The 19,985-nt window shown below is 46.7% G+C and overlaps 1 protein-coding gene across 10 annotated transcripts in view; it reads left to right on the forward strand.

Moving 5' to 3' along the window:
• Window positions 1-49: 49 nt before the first annotated feature.
• Window positions 50-19,985, forward strand: part of PRPF4B (pre-mRNA processing factor 4B) — a 51,843-nt gene continuing 31,907 nt past the window's right edge. For all 10 annotated transcript variants that reach the window (XM_050939882.1, XM_050939889.1, XM_050939883.1 and 7 more), the window contains exons 1-3: window positions 50-166; window positions 17,614-18,810; window positions 19,771-19,941. In XM_050939882.1, coding sequence (XP_050795839.1) covers window positions 129-166; window positions 17,614-18,810; window positions 19,771-19,941 — 1,406 coding nt within the window. In that variant the 5' untranslated portion in view covers window positions 50-128. The remainder of the gene's footprint in view (window positions 167-17,613; window positions 18,811-19,770; window positions 19,942-19,985) is intronic.

A 19,985-nucleotide genomic window follows, 5' to 3' on the forward strand; every position in this document is an offset into this window, starting at 1 on the left:
CAGGGTGCGGTTCATTTCCGGTGGGTCGCCGAGGTGGCGCGTTTCCTCGCCTCGACCCTTGGCGCCCCATCGCGCATGCGCTACGGCCCCGTCTCACCAGCAGCAGCGAAGGAGTTTGGAAGTTCAAAATGGCCGCCGCGGTGGAGTCTGTGCTGCGGGAGCCCGAGTAAGAGACAGGGCCCGTTTGGGAAGGCTCCTCTCGGGGGGAAAGTGGGAGAGAGACGCCATGAGGCGCCTTGTGGCGGGAGGTGGCTATAACGGTCGCTAAGACTCATTGGCTGGGGGCAGGGGGAGTCGCGAGGGCCCTGGTTGGGCCTTTGGCGTGAGACCCATCGCGGGCCTGGGCAGTGGGACTGCACGCGGGGTCCGTTTCCCCGGCCCCAGCGAGCACGAGCCAGGCCGCCAGGGGGAGAGGCCGTGCACGCGCTTGGAGTGCGGGGCTCCTCGTGCTGCTCCCTTCCTGCCTCGGGCGCCCGGAGTGGTTGCTAAGGTGCGAGGGGGAGGGTCAGTCCCGATGTGCGTGGGGTTTTTTTCCGCCTAGGCGCCTTTTCCCCCGCCCCTCCCCCCCGCCGCTGTCCCGATGTTTCACAGGCTGCTCACCCTAAGGAGGGGTATTGCGAATCCCCTCCGTCGCTGGAGCTGCTGGGCTCCGGTCTGCTCTCCCCTGGTGAAACTGGGGCCGGCTCCCGCCGCGTGTGGGCATCCAGCAGCTTGGAGGCTGTTCCATACTCACTTGTCTTGTGTTTGGTGCTGTGCGCGTTAGAGTCAGGGCGCAGAGTGTTTTGTGAGAGAGCAAGGGGGTCTCGGACTTCGTTCTTCATTAGAGACTTTTATCTGGAGTTAAAAGTGACTGAACTCCAGGTGGCTGGGACTCTTGTAAGGGACAGGCTGGGCCTCAGCATACATTTGTGGAATCTCCAGAGGCCCTTTGCACAGGTGTCAGCTACCCTGAGATCACAGGCAATCAATTAACCAGACCACCTCCCACCCCCCCCAACTTCTCCCATGGGGACATAGAGCTAATTTACACTGGCAATTTACGTTAGCATAGGGGCATGTTTCAATGGTGTGAAAAATCTGCACCCTCGAGAGATGTGATTATGCCAACCTAACCCCCAGTGTAGACAGCACTAGGTTGATAGAAATCTTTTGTCAGCTTAGCTATTGCTTCGCAGGGAGGTAGTTTTCCTAGTGATTTGCACTAAAATACTATATATAGCAGCATAGCTCAGTTGTGCTGGTGTAGTGATTTAAGGTCTAGGCTACTCTAAAAATTTAGATGGACCCAGCTACGTTGATTAGGGGTGTGTAAAATCCATACCCCTGATTGGTGTAGTTAGACCTAGTCCCCAGTATAGACAGCATGAGGTCAGTGGAAGAATTCTTCTGTTGACCTAGCCATTGTGTCTCAGGGAGATGGATAACCTACGCTGATGGGAGACCCCCTCCCATTGGTATAGGTGATGAAGTGCTAGAGTAGTGTAGCTGCGCTATTTTATGTGTAGACAAGCCTCAAGTATAAATATATAGCCATATATCAGTCATGCCCTCCCAGCCTCTTAAGTCCTGCAGTGGTCACTTACTCTGGTGATTTTACTCGCCATGAGAGGGGTTCATGAGGGCTTCATGGGCCGCAATTTGGGAACTATTGGCTTAATATAAAGGGGAACGGATTCGGTCAAGGCTTTTTAGACCCTGTGTTGGACCTATCTTAAATTGTAATCTGATTTCTGGCTGTAATAGTTCAAAGGGCTTTTTTTACCAGTTGCTTTTCAAAGATATAAAAAACAATATACACTGTTTCTGGGTCACATGAAATTTTAATTTCAAAACATTATAATGATGCAGAAATGTTTTATTGTAATACCTAGTTAGTAACAAAATATGATGTTGACTTTCGTAGGCCCAAGGTTTGTGTATATATTTGCTATCCTTTCTGATAGTAAATTTCCTAAAGTATTCTATATGGGTGTATATATAAAAGGTTAGCTTACTTAAGTATTTAAAACTTTTTCCCCAGTCTGAGAGATTCTAATATTATGAAATTGTTGCAACATCCCTCCCATCAGAACAGCTTTGGGATTTTTTGCCAGAATCTGTAGAATTTAGTTAGCAAGAGTCTGCTGGACAGCTAGTTAGTTAGTTAGTTAGTTGTATCTTCTTTCTCTCCTTGGTCCTATTCCAACAATTTCCAGCTGGTATTGTAAGACAGAAGGCATTTTGAATTAAGTTGTTTTAGTGCAGGAGTTGGCAGCCTTTCAGAAGTGGTGTGCCGAGTCTTCATCAATTCACTTTAATTTAAGGTTTTGTGTGCCAGTAATATATCTTAACATTTTTAGAGGGTCTCTGTCTATAAGTCTATATATTATATAACTAAACTATTGTTTATGAAGTAAACAAGATTTTCAAAATGTTTAAGAAGCATTTAAAATTAAAATGCTGATCTTATGCCACTGGCCCACTCAGCCTGCTGCTGGCCTGGGGTTCCAGTCACCTAGGCCGGCAGTGGGCTGAGCGGGGCCTGTGGCCAGGACTCCGGCTGGCAAGGGGCCTGCAGCCAGAACCCCAGAGTCGCAGTGGGCTGAGTGGGACTGGCGGCCGAGACCCCACTGCCGGTCTGGGGTTCCGTCCTCCGGCTCCTGCCAGCCAGGGTCTCAGCTGCCGGGCCAGCCCCGCTGCTGGTCTGGAGTCTCGGCCCTACCCACATAGAGTAGGTACCTACCATCTTCCTGGTTTTAGTGCATTCTCTTCCTCTCTCTCTGCACTGAGCTGAGGGTGGGAGCGCACTGAGCACAGGGCTGGGGGTGAAGGAGCAAGTTGAGGTGTACGGTCTGGCCAGGAGCTAGAATGAGGGAGGAGGCTCAGGGTTGGGGCAGGAGGTTTGGGTGTGGAGTGCTTACCTGGGCAGCTCCCATTTGGTGTGAGGGGTTCAGGTGGGAATGTAGGGTGTGTGTGCAGGAGCTTCCGTTTGGTGCTCAGGGTGGGGATGTGGGGGATGCAAGAGTCAGGGCATTGGATGTGCGGGGGCTGGGTGTGTGAGGAGGGTGCAGGAGTCAGGGCATGGAGTGTGAGGGAGCTGGGTATGTGTGGGGGGTGCCAGAATCAGGGCTGGGGTCATGAGGGAGGTCAGGGTAGGGGGCTGGGTGTGTGTGAGGGGGGTCAGGGATCAGGGCAGGGGGCTGGAGGGTGTGTGGGGTTCAGGAGTCAGGGCAGGGGGCTAGGGGTGTGGGCTGGAGTCATGGAGATGCTCCCAGCCCCCTGCCCTGAGCAGCTCACGGCAGGGGGCTGGAGGGGATATGCCCTGATTCCACCCTCCTTCCCCAAGGCCCCGTCCCCGCCTCTTCTCTGGCGCAGCAAGCACCCTGCGGCTACGCTTCCAGCTCCACTTCTCCCCCTCCCTCTCCAGGGCCATCAGCTGTTTGGCCGCAGGGAGGGACAGGAGATGGGACAGGAACCCAGCTAGGGGAAGAGGTGGGGGAGGAGGGAGCTTGGCTGCTGGTGGAGGCTGCCCTACAGCAACGGCCGACAGGACCAAGCTCCTGCCCCCTCAGGAGAAAGCAGGGGGCGGAGAAGAGCAGGCTGGGCTGGGCGGGATTTTTAATGGCACATTGCTGCCTGCCAGGGTCCCGGCCGCGGCGGCCTGGGTTCAGCAGTGGGCTGAGTGGGGCTGGTGGCCGGGGTCCTGGCAGGCAGCAGCGTGCCATTGAAAATCGGCTCGCCTGCCATGGGTTGCCGACCCCTGTTTTAGTGCCTGTTGATCTGTACAAAACTTCATAGAAAGTCCATAACACCATGCAAAACACACCATAGGAGCCCAAAATCTGGTAACTGAGAACAGTGCACACAACACTTTAACTAAAATACTTACCCAAATTCTTAAATATTGTTTTATTTGAATTATGAGGGCGGGCTGTCTGTTTGTTTTTGTCTCAGGTTAGAACATTGCCCTCCTATGTAAGAGAGGTGAATTCTGTTCTCTTGCTTCCTTGTGTTTGTCAGGGCCTGAGTGCACTTGAGAAGCAATAGGATCAGGCTGTGCTGAGAAGATATCATGTTCCTCTGAAGCAGTCAGGATAGCAAAACAATGAGCAGGGATGATGGACCCTGAGGTCCCTTCAGCCTTTTAAGACAGGAAAAGATGATGAAGGCAAAGGAGAGCACAAGAGGATTTTGGGGAGCAGGTGCTCAGGTTGGAAGAACACAGGAGTGTTTGGGTGGTGGTGGGGGCATATCTTAATGTGGAAGATCAAGTTGAGGGTTCTCTCTGTGTGGTGTTATTTCTCCTGAGGTTCCAGTTTCCATCCTTTTACATTCTGTGGCTCCTCCCCCCACTATTCTATTTTGTTCTGTTTCATTGGGGACCAAGAGTCCACATGCTTTGGAGATAGAACCTGCCCAACTTTCTGCTAACCTAAATTGTGTACTGGAGTCCTAGTCTTTCTCTGTATCAGACTGAGAAACAGCGAGCGGATAAGGGTTCAAAATCCTAAATTTAAAAGGTTGATAAATGGTACAAATGTCAATCCATATAAGGTTCCTGGGGGAGAGTGGAGATAGACACCGATAGAAAAGTTCTGTGTTGGGAGTAGAACTTACTGGAACAGGGGTGTGCAAACTATGGCTTGTGGCCGGATTCAACCCCTCAGGGCTTTGGATCCAGCCTGCAGGATTGCTATCCCTGTGACACTGCGGGCCTCGTGTCGCTCCTGGAAGCAGCCGGCACCACTTACCTGCAGTCCCTGCGGGAGGAGGGAACAGAGGGCTCCGCACACTACCCTTGCCTGTGGGTACCTCCCCCAGAGCTCCCATTGGCCGCGGTTCCCTTTTCCCAGCCAGTGGGAGCTTCGGGTGAGGAACCCACAGGTGAGGGCAGTGCATGGAGCCCTCTGCCCTCCCCACCCAACCCCAGAGGCTGCAGGGACATGGTACTGGCCGCTGCCGGGAGCAGCACAGGCCCGGGCAGGCAGGGAACCTGCCTTAGCAGCGCAGCACTGCTGCCACCCTGGAGCCACTCCAAAGCCCGCACCCCGACCCCCTCCTGCACTCCTGTTCTGAGTCCCCTGCTGCACTCTGCACCCCCCCCAACTTCAACTCCCTCCTGCACCCCCTCCTGAACCCCAACCCCTTGCCCTGAGCCCCTTTCTGTATACCACACTCCCTCCCACACCCCAACCCCCTTCCCCAGCTCTACATTTGTAGCCCTGCATGCAATTTCCCCACCCAGATGCAGCCCTCAGGCCAAAAAGTTTGCCCACCCCTGTACTTGAACATATATTTGTAGCTAAAATTTGTAAGGCCGGCAAAATGTATGTCACTCAGGGATGTGAATATTCCACCCCTTTGAGTGACATAAGTTACGCCAATATAAACACTCAGGTGCACAGCCTTATGTTGATGGGAGAGCTTCTCCCAACAATATAGCTTATGCCACTCGCAGAGGTGGGGTTTTTTTATGCCAATGGGAGGGCTCTCTCCCGTAGGCATAGAACATCTTCACCCGACATGCAGCAACTGTACCGGTACACCTGTGCCACTGCAGCACTATACCTATAGAGATGACCTTAAATTCTTGTGTGTTAGAATGAATGGAAAATACAACCCCACTGGATATACTTGAGCCTGTTAGTTGGGTGGTTTTTGCTAAGTGGTTAATGCCGACCTTTAATTCTCATTTGTGGCTTCCTGGTGATCACTGTTGAGATGAATGTAGTGGTTGAGACTTCTCAGAGTTTAATTCCCTGCCTATTGAAATTAATGGAAGGGCTTCCATTGATTTTAATAGTCTCTGAATTAGGCACTAACAGCTATTGTTTCAGGCTTTGTCTATACTGTGCACCTTACAATGGCGTGGCTGTGCCACTGCAGCCACACCATTGTAAGGTGTGCTGGCTAGCCACTCATTGTAACTGGGAGCGCTCTCCTGGAAACAAAATAAAACCACCTCAAATGAGAGGTAGTAGCTTCGTTGCCAGGAGAGAGTCTTTGCCGGATAAGCGCGGTCCACACCAGTGCTTTTCGCCATTAAAACTGTTGTTGTTCAGAAGTGTGTTTCTTTTCGCACCCTGTGTGGCAAAAGTTTTGATGACAAGAGTGCAGTGTGAACATAGCCTTTGTCTGCGGATTTGGACAGAAGCTACATAGGGGTTAAATATTGCTTTATTTCAGTGAAACATATCTATATTAGGGTTTGCTCTGGTGTAACTACCATATATACTTGTTCATAAGCCAAATATTTTTGGTAAAAAAGTGATGCATCAAAGAGCAGGGGTCAGCTTATAAACAGGTCTGCATCAAAATTTGGTGATTTTAAACTCTGTGGCAGAGATCGGCAACCTTTGGCACACGGCTCGCCAGGGTAACCACCCTGGCTGGCTGGGCTGGTTTGTTTACCTGCTGCGTCCCCAGGTTTGGACGATTGCAGCTTCCACTGGCCGCGATCCCCCACTCCAGGACGATGGGGGCTTTGGGAAGTGATGCGGGCCGAGGGATGTGCTGGCCACCGTTTCCTGCTGCCCCCATTGGCCTGGAGCCGTGAACCATGCCCAGCTGGAGCCACAATTGGCCAAACTTGCAGACGCAGCAGGTAAACAAACCGTCCCGGCCCACCAGATCCCTACTCTATGAAATCATTGAATTGAATATCTAATGCATCATCGTTATGTTTACCTGGAGCATCTGTAGGTGTCACTTCCCGCAGCTCCCATTGGCTGGGAATGGCGACCCGCAGCCACAGGGAGCTGAGGGGCTCATGTCTGCAGATGCTCCAGGTAAACAAACGTCCTGACCCGTCAGCGGCTTACCCTGATGGGCTGGGAGCCAAAGTTTTCCAACCCCTGAAATATAGGGTTGGCTTATGAAAGGGTCATACATTTTTTCTACTTTTACTTATCCAGCTTGGAGGGGTTGGTTTATAAACAAACGGTCTAATGAACGAGTCCCTACAGTAATTAATGAAATTACAAAAAAAAAAAAACCAGAAGTCCTTGTGGTACTTTAGAGACTAACAGATTTATTGCTGCAGAACTGAAATTAATTTGCAAACCAGATACCATCAGATTAGGCTCGAATAAAGACTGGGAGTGGTTGGGTCATTACGAAACCTAAACTTAATTTCCCCAATGCTAATACTACTGTTACTCACACCTTCTTGTCAACTGTCTGTAATGGAACACTCTTACCACTTCAGAAGTTATTTTTCCTCCCTTGATATCTTGCTGTTAATTGATTTATCTCGTTAGACTGACCTAACACTTGGTAAAGCACCCCTCATCCTTTCATGTATGTATACCTGCTACTGTATTTTTTACTTCATACATTTGATGAAGTGGATTCTAGCCCATGAAAGCTTATGCCCAAATAAATTTGTTAGTTTTTAAGGTGCAACCAGGGCTCCTCGTTTTTTTTTTTTACTGATACAGACTAACATGGCTACCACAGAAACCTGTCACAATGAAATTACAGTAGTGCATTTGTGAAAACTTTTCTGATATAGACAGATCTCTGGTAGTCAGAAGGGCTAGAAAATTATAAACAAAAACTTAATTTTGTAGAGAGCATTTTGTGCATACCAGAAATTATAGAGGAAGATCTACTTGCATAGAAATTTGCATGCATGGAAAGATTAAAAGAATAAACTATTTATAGTTTGAGTAATCAGTGATGGAGGAGGGAGAAAAGGACAGGTAATGTAACAACTTTGACAAATATATAAAGTAAATACACATCAAGGAGTGGGGAGAAATGTTTAAGGTAGTACAGAGAACTGCAGCAAAGAGTAATAGGATGAAAATAAACAAACTCTTAACATGAATATCAGGAAAATCTTTCTCATGGTGAAATCTGTTAGTCTGGAATAATCTTCCAAAGGGATTAGTGGAAAGTTCATTGTTCATTTAAAAAAGAACTGGAAAAGAAGTTTCTGAAGTACCCGCTCTCTCTCCATGAGAGATATCAATACTTACATCATACTCATCTGCAGATTTTTTTAAACTTTATTTTATAAAAGTTTCTAGCCTTTGAGTCCGAATGTGAACTATGTGAAATAAAAGATCAGTCTTCCGAATTGGGAATACTTGGCTGAGTCAGTTTACATGCTCTTATATACAAAGAAATGCTTCTGATAATTTAATACAAGCAGCAGTCAATTTTATGGCAGACTTATAAATCAGGAGTGCATAAAGGAAAATAGCAGTCAGATCCTTATTTACAGTAGAGTGAAGAAGAAAACTGATATACTTTCCTTTCTGACCCAGTTCTTGCATTACTTTTGTATGCAAAGTAATGAAAGCTTATAACTAGGCTTGTCAAACGATTAAAAAAATTAATCATGATTAATCGCAGTTTTAATTGCACTGTTAAGCAATAATAGACTACCATTTATTTAAATATTTTTGAATGTTTTCTGCATTTTCAATTATTAAATTCTGTTACAACAGAGAATACAAAATGTACAGTACTCACTTTATATTTTTATTACAAATATTTGCACTGATAAATATAAACTAAATAAATAGTATTTCTCAGTTCTCATACAAGTACTGTTGTGCAATCTCTTTATCATGAAAGTGCAATTTACAAATGTAGAATTTTTTTTTACATAACTGCACTCAAATAAAACAATGTAAAATTTGAGCCTGTAAGTCCACTCAGTCCTACTACTTAATCACTAAGAATATGGGCTTGTCTACATCAGAAAGTTGCAGCGCTGGTGAGGGAGTTACAGCGCTGCAACTTAGGAGGTGTACACATCTGCAGGGCACCACCAGCGCTGCAACTCCCTGTTTGCAGCGCTGGCCGTACTCCCGTTTTGTCTCGGGTGTAGAGGATCCAGCGCTGGTGATCCAGCGCTGGTAATCAAGTATAGTCACTTACCAGCGCTTTTCTTGACCTCCGTGGAATAAGCAGGTATCCCAGCATACCTGAGGAAGCCTCTGGTAATCAAGCTGGTCTCCTTCCCCGGCTTGGTCTCGCGTTCCCCGAACCCCGAGCAAGCAGGTCTCCTTCCCTGAGGTTTGCTGGGTGGTTCCGGGAAGGCGAGAGCAAACCGGGGAAGGAGACCAGCTTCGCCGCGGTTTGCTCTCGCGTTCCGCGAACCACCCTGCAAAGCGCAGGGAAGGAGACCTGCTTGCTCGGGGGTTCGGCGAACGCGAGAGCAAACCGGGGAAGGAGACCAGCTTCGCCGCGGTTTGCTCTCGCGTTCCGCGAACCACCCTGCAAACCGCAGGGAAGGAGACCTGCTTGTTCGGGGAACGCGAGAGCAAACCGCGGCGAAGCTGGTCTCCTTCCCCGGTTTGCTCTCGCGTTCGCCGAACCCCCGAGCAAGCAGGTCTCCTTCCCTGCGGTTTGCAGGGTGGTTCGCGGAACGCGAGAGCAAACCGGGGAAGGAGACCAGCTTCGCCGCGGTTTGCTCTCGCGTTCCCCGAACAAGCAGGTCTCCTTCCCTGCGGTTTGCAGGGTGGTTCGCGGAACGCGAGAGCAAACCACGGCGAAGCTGGTCTCCTTCCCCGGTTTGCTCTCGCCTTCCCCAAAACCCCTTGAAGCCGCCCAACAGCGCTGCAGTGTGGCCACATCTAACACCACTTGCAGCGCTGGTTGCTGTAAGTGTGGCCACTCTGCAGCGCTGGCCCTATACAGCTGTACTAATACAGCTGTAACAACCAGCGCTGCAAAATTTTAGATGTAGACATGGCCTAAGAGTGTTTACATTTATGGGAGATAATGCTGCCCACTTCTTAGTTGCAGTATCACCTGAAAGTGAGAACAGGCGTTCCCTTGGCACTGTTGTAGCTGATGTTGCAAGGTGTTTATGTGCCAGATATGCTAAACATTCATATGCCCCTTCATGCTTTCACCGCCAATCCAGAGAACATGCGTCTGTGCTGATAATGGGTTCTGCTTGATAACGATCCAAAGCAGAGTGCACTGATGCACGTTCATTTTCATCATCTGAGTTTAGATGCCACCAACAGAAGGTTGATTTTCTTTTTTGGTGGTTTGGGTTCTGTAGTTTCTGCATGGAGGTGTTGCTGTTTTAAGACTTCTGACAGCCTTCCACACCTTATCCTATCAGATTTTGTAAGGAACTTCAGATTCTTAAACCTTGGGTCAAGTGCAAGCAAGAATCAGCCTCAGTGATCTAGCTATCTTTAGAATCTCACCCTTGGTACCTTTGCATTTTGTCAAATCTGCAATTAACGTGTTCTTAAACAACGTATTCTGGGTCATCATCTGAGACTGCCATAACACAAAATATATGGCAGAATGCGGTAGAATCACAGAGCTGGAGACATACAGTTCTCCCCCAAGGAGTTCAGTCACAAATGTAATTAATGCATTATATTTTTAACAAGTGTCTTCAGCATGGAAGTATGTCCTCTGGAATGGTGGCTGAAGCATGAAAGGGCATATGAATGTTGAGCATCGTCGGCGATCCCTCAAGGTCGAGGATGATCTCTTTCACAGGTTTTATTTTTCATGGGTCCTTTGGTGACTGTGAAGTCCAATTCTTGAGACACAGTGTTGTTAGCAGATACTGCAGGTGGTTTTGGAAGACAGAGTTGGGCCACCATTGCTGCGTGACAGCCGTCTTTCCTTTTCTGGCTTTTTTCTGTGACCAAGGCAAGGCAATTTTCCTCAAAAGTGAATGTTCCCTCTCTGACAAGTCTTTGCCAGTTATCCCTATCCTGGGCTGCTGTCTCCCAGTGTGTGGTGTCAATGCCACACCTCTTGATGTTATCTTGAGGGTGTCTTTTAAGTGTTTCCTTTGGCCTCCCCTTTTCTTTCTCCTTCGGGCATGGCTACACTTGCGAGTTAGAGCACATTAAAGCAGCCCAGTGTTCACACTGGCAAGGCACGTAGAGCGCCTGGACGCCACGGCTGGCGGGCCCCTGGTAATTCACCTCCTCAAGAAGCGTAACGCTTGCTGCTCCCCACCTGGAGCACCATGGTGCCAGTGTGGAAGCCCTGGTCTGTTAATGCACTCTGATCGGCCTCCAGAGTGTCCCACAATGCCTGTTCTAGCCACTCTGGTCATCAGTTTGAACTCTGCTGCCCTGCCTTCAGGTGACCAACCGTCAGACCTGCCCTTTAAATTCTCTGGGAAATATGAAAATCCCGTTCCTGTTTGCTCATCCAGGCATGGAGTGCTCTCAGTGAATCTTTCCAGGTGACCATGCGTCAGGCGATCCCCAGTATGGAGCAGTTGCGAGGTGCTGGACTTATCAGTGTTTGGGGGGAGGAAGCTATCCAGTCCCAGCTGGGCTCCAGCCATAGGAAGATACCTTTGGGCAGATATCAAGAGACATGATGGAAAGGGGCCATGACAGGGACGCACTGCAGTGCAAGGTTAAAGTAAAGGAGCTGTGGAATGCCTAGCGCAAAGCTTGCGAGACGAACCACCACTCCGGTGTTGCCCCCGTGACCTGCTGTTTCTACAAAGAGCTGGGCACAATACTTGGGGGCGACCCCACCTCCTCTCTGAGTACCACCATGGACACTTCTGAGCGCAGTTCAACAAGGCAGGAGGAGGAGGAGGAGCAAAGCAGGAGTAAGTGTGCTGAGGAGGAGGAAGACACCCTGGAATTCCTAGATGCATGCAGCCAGGAGCTGTTCTCAAGCCAGGAGGAAGGTAGCCAGTCGCAGCGTCCGGTACTTAGGGAAGGACCAACACCAGAGTAGGTTCCCGATAAGCACCTTTTATTTTGGGAAGGAAGTTATTTGGTGTGGACTCTTGAGGTGAGGAGGGTTAGGGCTGCATGCATGCCTAGATGCAGACTAGGGCGTTGATGTGCTCTCTCACATCACGGTAATCGGCCTCAGTGATCTCTGCAAAGGTCTCAGTTGGAACTTGGGCAGTGTGCTTGCGCTGGTTTCTTGGGAGAGCCACTGTGGTCCTTGTCCCAGTCAGGCTAACGTGTCCACACCACTGTACCGTGAGGGGCTAGGGGACCATTGCTGCACACAGGCAAGCTGCATATGGGCCAGAGTAGAAGCCACATTGTAGTAGAAGACCCTCCCTTGCTTCCCGGTGCACCCTCAGCAGCAAGATATCTTCCAGGACGAACTCCTATGGAAAATGTGTGGCCAGTGTTGAGTATAGGGGACCCCTGCAGCTGTTTGCTCTCCCCAAGGCACAGAAACTCAGAAGATGGTACAGCCATGAAATAATCAGTCCCCCTTGACCCTGTGCTTACTCAACATTTTGGGGCTCCCATGGGTTATGTGCGCTCACTTTGGGACGGGCGAATTATGCTATTGTGTAGACTGTGATTGCCCTCCTTAAGTCCAGGGGAATCATTGCTCTGTCTGGTGTGAACAATGCTACCTCTGTTAAGTGTTGCATTTTGCCTTTACAAAAGTAACCTTGAGATCTCAGCTGTCCATGTTATCACGGGCCAAGAAACTACAAAGAATCCAGAAGAGGCTATGTAGAAGCAGAGAAGACATGCTGCATGAAGTAATGCAGCAGTCACTTAACGAGAATCTAAAAGTGCAGGAGTGGAGGGAGAGTGAAAGGAGGATCCTCCAGCAGAATGCAGATCAATAGCAGCAAAGCATGGATGGGCTGATAAGCATCATGGAGCGCCAAACAGACTCGATCCTGGCGCTCATAGCCATGCAGGCGACGCATTACCACGCCGTACCCCTCCCCACAGTCCTTGTTCCAAAACTTTTTCCCTTGTGCCCCCATGTCACCTCCAACCCACTTTCCCCAACATCTGGGTTCTTATCACCACCAGCTGCCTCCAACACCTGTACCTTTACCACCCAGCCCTGAAAGCTACGACTCTTACGCACTGCACTAAACCCCCATCTCCATGCATTTTAGCCAGCCTAAAGTGCCGCACTCATTGCACAGCACTCCAGACAGGAAGGCCGAGTATGATAACAGGACATACGCAAAACTGCGATTGTACCGTTCCCCACCCCAACCCCTTGCCCTTTCTGTTTCCCAAGTAGTTGTTTCCTTTCAGTAAATGAATTTTCTATTCAATAAATGGATTTTTTGGCTTTGAAAACATTCTTTATTATTGCATAAAGTAAAAGATGCCTTAGCCCAGGAAAGCAACAGGCACTGCAAGTCAGCTTAGCAAACACAGATTCCTACTAACATTGGTGCAGGGCACCAGACATTACTGGTGGCTTTCAGCTTCAAATTACTCACTCAAGGCATCCCTAATCTTTGCAGCCCTGCGCTGGGCCCTTCTAATAGCCCTGCTCTCTGGCTGTTCAAATTCAGCCTCCAGGTGTTGAACCTCTGAGGTCCATACCCGAGTGAAGCATTCACCCTTCCCTTCACAAATTTTATGGAGGATATAACCGCGGTGATGCTGTCATTGGCCAGGTCCAGCTTCCCATACAGACAGCGCCAGCGGCCCTTTAAATAGCCAAAAGCACACTCCACAGTCATTCTGCATGAGCTCAGCCTGTTGTTGAACTGCTCCTTGCTGCTGTCAAGGCTCCCTGTATAGGGTTTCATGAGCCACAGCATTAAAGGGTAAGCGAGGTCTCCAAGGATCATAGTGGGCGTTTTGACTTCACCCATGGTGATCTTCTGGTCTGGAAAAAAGTGAGTTGGGATTACCGCCACTTTATAAACAGCCCTTGATTTCTTCTCTGAATGTTTAGCATATCTGGCATGTAAATAGCTTATAACGGTGACTGCAAAAGTGCCATGCGAATGCCTGTTCTCACTTTCAGGTGACATTGTAAATAAGAAGTGGGCTGCATTATTTCCTGTAAATGTAAACCAACTTGTTTGTCTTAGCGATTGACTGAACAAGTAGGACTGAGTGGACTTGTAGGCCCTAAAGCAGTGTGTCTCAAATGCGACCACTAGTTGGTTTTCCTGTGTTTATGACAGCCTCTTGCGCAGAGATTAATGGGAGAGGGGGCAAAGCAATGGCTCCTCCCTGCGGTGCCTAGGGGCTCCAGGGGCAGGCTTCAACAACCATCCCCTGGTTCAGCTGGAGACTCCAGCGGTAGACTTCACCCCCACGCCCACCTCTAGCCATGGGGGCAGCCCAGGGGATGCTGCGGGTGCTCGGGGGGGGCACGGCCCGAGGGGGGCACACAGCCTGAGTGGGCAGGAGCTGGAGATTCCACACCTCCCTGGAAACGGATACATCCCATTCCCTCAGCTCCTAGGCGGAGGTATGGCCAGGCAACCCTGCATGCTGCCTCAGCCCCAAGCACCAGCTCAGCAGTTGTCATTGGCTGTGAACCGCGGCCAATGGTAGCTGTGGGGGCGGAGGCAGTGTGCAGAGCTGCCTGGCCATGCCTCTGAGCTAGGAGCTGAGGGAGGGGGATGTTGCTGTTTCCAGGGAGCCCCCAAGGTAAGCACTGCCTTGAGCCCTCACATCCCCCTGTACCCGAGCCCTAAGCCCCCTTCCACACCCAAACTGCTGCTGCTGCTGGGGGAGGTGGGTGCAGTGGCCCGAGATTGCCCCAGCAGCAGCTCGCATGCCTGGCCCAGAGGCTGCCTGAGATGCTCAGGCGGGACCCGGGCCAGGCGTACCGGCCGCTGCAAAAGTCACTGAGTTCATGGAATCCGTGACCTCCATCACAAACTCACAGCCTTAAACATACCATATAGTTCTTGCTTCCTCTCTGAATCTCTTGAACAGCAGTGTCTGATTTGGATTGCTGCTTCTTCTCTTCAAATTCCAACTTGCCACTGGGAATTAAAGTTGTAAACTAGTTTTTTTATTTTATTTTTTTCTTTTTGGTATCTATTGAGGCAGATGCAGTGTAAAATTTGTTTCTCCTGTTATGACCAGTTCCTCCACTTCCTCCAACATAATTTGCTGCTGTCACAAATTATAATAAGCATGTGGAAGAAGCTGATAAGATATAGAGAGGTGCTCATTTACATACAAATACTTTGATAATCGGTGGTAACGGGAAAGAATATATAGAGATAATATGTGATTGAGGTGTGGATATAGTCAGATGTTGACATACATAAGTAGCATGTTTTTAACTCCACTGATATGCTCACTTGTAGCTATATTGGCTGTTTAGTTCTCAAAGTAATAATTGTTACTGACTAAAATTGTTACTGCTTTTTATCATTTTTCTCCTGTTAGAATTAAAGAACCAGTACAGCTATTGGAAAGTGATCTGGTCTCTTTCATCACATGTATTAAAAGAATTGTTAACTAAGTTTTAGCTCTTGGTAAGGGGAACAGTAGTGGGATTTATACTGGGGCTATCTTTGAAGACTCCATCTTTCATATAAATCTCTGGCTAGTAGGTGTCTTCTATATTTGGATGTCTGTTCCTCTTCAGCTGTAGAAATATAAAAGGTGCTTTGTGTTTTTCCAGCATTCTGAAAAACCTCTTGCCTGCTAAAATGAGGGGTGGTGGAGAGAGACTTCTGATATTTTACACTTCTCCCAGCCTTTACTTTTTGGGTTTTCCTCCTCTGAATAACTCTAGGATTTCCCTCTGATGATGTCCCCAGAATTCTGAATACCAGACATGAATTAATTTCACTCTATCTTCACTTGGCAAAACTAATAGCAGCAGCAGAGGCACTGGAGCAGTCTCTCTTCGAACTCAGGAGGATGACACTACATTGGTTTGCACTCAGTTCCTATTTGTGTTTGTCTAAACTTTTTAAGTGTTGGCTAACACATTTTACATTCCTAGTTTACACAGGGCAAGTTGTGTGATCCCTAAGTCAAACATGTACGCAACAACTTGTTTAAAATAGGATTTGCTTTGTTTACACTAAAGTTTAACTGTGTTAGCTAACATCATTTTTTAGAAACACCTTTTAGCCTCATCTAGACAAGACATTGGTGGAAAGTTATCTTTGCCAGTCATAAGGTCTGCTTTATTTTTAAATAAGTATAGATTCTGCAGAAGGGATAATGTAGGTTCCTTCCCTTGCTGGGACAAGTGGGTAAATGGATTTTTAAGGTCTGCTTTTATTTATTGCTGTCTAAAATATACTACAGCCGAAGTCTACTACGCAGTTTAAAAACAACTACAGAATAGCAGTGCTAGTTTGGGTATGTTTAAATAGCCTGGCTAGAAAATAGTTAGGATATATATTGCTTCAGAATGACTTACTGTGGGCAAATACTAGTCTTATTTATTGTTAGGATGTGTATTTATGTAAATTGCAAAATTAATAAATGTGGTAATTAAAGTGTTACATTTGCACAGTTAAAGACAAGACATGTAAATCTTAAGTTACCCAACAAATATTTTAACTTTCACAATGTGCATAATACAGCTTCCTGGTTAAATGTGTATCTTAGTGTATATGTAATAAAACATATACAGTATAATGATATATGCAGCATGTCAGGGTTACTGTTTCTTTTTTAATCTTTGTTTTCTGACTTTTAAATTTTAACAATGTAACCTTAATGTTGCATTAGTGATTGTTGAGGGATAGTGTTGCAATTAAAAATCAAGAATGAACCCATTTCAGCTTCTAAATAGAATAAAATGGGGAAAAAAACTGTCTTCCACAGTTTTATCAGACTCAGGATGTGAAGAGTATAAAATTGTGTGAGGTTATATAAGAAGCTTGTGGGAAAGCAGTTATAAAACACTATAGCTATCATAATATAATATGTAGTAATGTTCAGAATTTGCCATATTGATACAATTGTAAAAAAAAAATGAAGCAATGTTGACAGGATGGTGGCAGTTATTAGACGGTTCAAGTTTAGACTCGGTCAGGCATAGTACCATCCCCTTCCCCCTCCTCAGATGGCCCTGCACCCCCACTCCCATTCAGCCCCTGGCTCAGTGTTGTCACATCACTAGCTCCTGTGCTCCCCCCCTGGTCTGTCCTCCCCTCTTCCCCCGCAACACTTCTGAACTCCAGTCTGTGTTGTTTTCCTCACCCAGCGCCTTATGTGCCCTGCTGTGTCCATGCCCCCATATCCCATGCCTCCTTACTTGGCCCCACAGGCAGGGCCCTTTGAGGAAGGCAGCCTCTGCCCCCTCCCTCTTTGTGGCTGGCTGCTCTGGCCCAGGAGCCAGCTGCCCTCTTTTTGGCACCACATCAGTCCCTGATGAGTGAAAGGTGTAATTGCAACTTCCCTTCACTTCCCCATCAGAATCAGTTATTCTGCAGGGGAGGGGAATAATATCTAGGGGGACATAAATTCTGCACTTGTGCAGTGGTGCAGAATTCCCTCAGTAGTTGTAAGAGCTTAATAAAGATAAGATTAAGGTAGTGCATAAAAATACTTTGCAGCACAGATGTGTAATGCTAACATATGGTGCTACTATAAACATTAAGCTTGAAAACTGACACAATATGGCATTATAAACATGTATGATATATATCTGCTAATATACTTACTGGATCTCCCATCATCAGTATCATTTGGACATCAAAATAATGTGCATGGGCGGGAGGTTTACTTGCCATTACAACTTGGTTGTATGATGTACCCAGGTATGATTCCATAGACAGAAAATAACTTCTCAGTATCCTGAAATCGGAGTGTAATCTAGATTTTTTGATTTTTGGAAAGTTTTTACAAGTCTCATGTAAATGAAATTATGTCAAGATGATAGAAGTATAAGAACATAGTAAGTAGAAGTATTTGATATTTGCTGATGTACATTTTAATGTACTTGCAGAACTGAAGATGCAGATATTTCTGAGAGAAGTGTCAATGAAGAAAATGGGGAAATATCAGAAGGAGAGCAACCTCAGAATAAGCACAGCCGACACAAAAAAAAGAAACACAAACACCGAAGTAAACACAAGAAACACAAACATTCTTCAGAAGAAGACAAGGACAAAAAACATAAACACAGGCACAAACATAAGAAACATAAACGGAAAGAGGTTGTTGATGCCTCTGACAAAGAAGATGGACCAGCAAAAAGAACTAAAATTGATTTCTTAGCTCCTCTAGAAGATTTGGAAAAACAAAGAGCATTATTGAAAGCTGAACTTGAGAATGAGTTAATGGAAGGAAAAGTTCAGTCTGGGATGGGGTTAATATTACAAGGTTATGAGTCAGGTTCTGAAGAAGAGGGAGAAATCAATGAAAAGGTGCGAAATGGCAATAGGTCTTCAACTAAATCATCAAACACTAAGGGGAAACTAGAGCTTGTGGACAATAAAACAAGTTCCAAAAAAGCAAGTAAGAATGAATCAAAGGAACGGACTAGGCACAGATCTGATAAAAAGAAAAGCAAGATAGGAATTGATGGAATGAAAGAGAAAACAACTAGAAGCAAATCAAAAGAGAGGAGAAAATCAAAAAGCCCATCTAAAAGAACTAAATCTCAAGATCAAACAAGGAAATCAAAGTCACCAACCCTTAAAAGGCGGTCTCAGGAGAAAAATAGAAAGTCTAAGTCTCCTCCAGAGGATAAGAATAAAGCAGATGATAAGAGTAAAGCAAGAGATCGCAGAAGGTCTCCAGTTGTAAATGAAAGCAAAAGTCGAGATCGTGGCAAAAAATCCAAATCTCCAATAGAATTAAGAAGCAAATCCAAAGACAGAAGGTCACGATCAAAAGATAGGAAATCAAGGAGATCAGAGACTGACAAAGAGAAGAAGCAAATTAAATCTCCTTCAAAAGATGCTTCTTCAGGGAAAGAAAACAGGTCTCCTAGTAGAAGACCTGGCCGCAGCCCTAAAGGAAGAAGCTTATCTCCAAAACGTGATAAATTACGAAGAAGCAGATCTCCTCTTCTTAACGATCGCAGATCAAAACAGAGTAAATCACCCTCTCGAACTCAGTCTCCTGGTAGAAGAGCAAAGAGCAGATCAGCAGAAAGGAAACGAAGAGAATCAGAAAGGAGGCGTCTTTCTTCTCCCAGGTAACTTTAAAATATTAAGAAACACCAAAGATTCTCAAGTAAGTACAAAAATCAGAAGGCTTCAGAATTTTGTACTATCATCTTAAAATAGGGGTCGGCAACCTCTGGCACACGACTTGCCAGGGTAAGCACCCTGGTGGGCCGGGCCAGATTTTTTACCTGCTGTGTCGACACGTTCGGCCGATCGCGGCTCCCACTCTCCAGGCTAATGGGGGTGGCTGGAAGCAGCGCGGGCCAAGGGATGTGCTGAGATCTTATGCCTTCATTATGTTGCATCTGTCATGCAAACACTGCATTAACAAGTCATTTGCCATTCATGTAGAATTGTGGGTATATATTGTAAAAATACTAAAGCTTATTTGAAATAGTTACTTATAAAACTGTGGCCCTTACCAACAGTACAGAACTGGTTCAGTAATGTCCAAAGTGAAAAGATGCCTCCCACATAGTCAACACTCCTGCTACAATAGTAACCACATAATGTTAATTAAATCACAGCTGGCCACATCTGTTTTCTAAATTAAAATTGACTCTACAGTGATTACAGCTAAGGAGTTTAAGCCCAGATTTGAGCTATTACTTCTAATGTTGTGGAGAAGATCCTCTGGATTCAATTTTTATTTTATGTATATATTCATTTCAGCACTTTTGCACATTAACTTAAAATAGGCCACTATCTACAATACCTAAACAAAAACTTTCTTTTACTTATTCTAGCTCTGTGATGGTAATTAACAAATTTTATTGCAAGAGTTGTGCTGAATTAGGTCTGTGTTTGGGCAGATATTTCCAGGGATGGGAGACATGCAAAGCAGACTGGCAGCGCTGAAGTATACTTACCCCTCTGGTGGAGTCTCACTTGCAGTAAGCTTTTAAAGTGAGCTTTAAGAGGGAATTGTGATTTTTTGTTTTCAGTTTGTCCCTGATATTAGTGTCTTTCTCTTCTTTTTTTATTTCAAGAACCCGACCTAGGGATGATATTCTCTCTAGACGTGAGAGATCAAAAGAAGCCAGCCCACTCAGATGGTCACCATCCAGAAGAAGATCTAGGTCTCCCATCCGACGGAGATCTCGTTCACCACTGCGACGCAGCCGGTCTCCAAGAAGGAGAAGCAGGTCTCCTCGGAGGAGGTAAAAACATCTTGCAGTGGAACTTTTCTTTTCAGTATTATTTA

This window comes from Gopherus flavomarginatus, chromosome 2, assembly GCF_025201925.1.
Source record: "Gopherus flavomarginatus isolate rGopFla2 chromosome 2, rGopFla2.mat.asm, whole genome shotgun sequence".
Taxonomy (NCBI): Eukaryota; Metazoa; Chordata; order Testudines; family Testudinidae; genus Gopherus; species Gopherus flavomarginatus.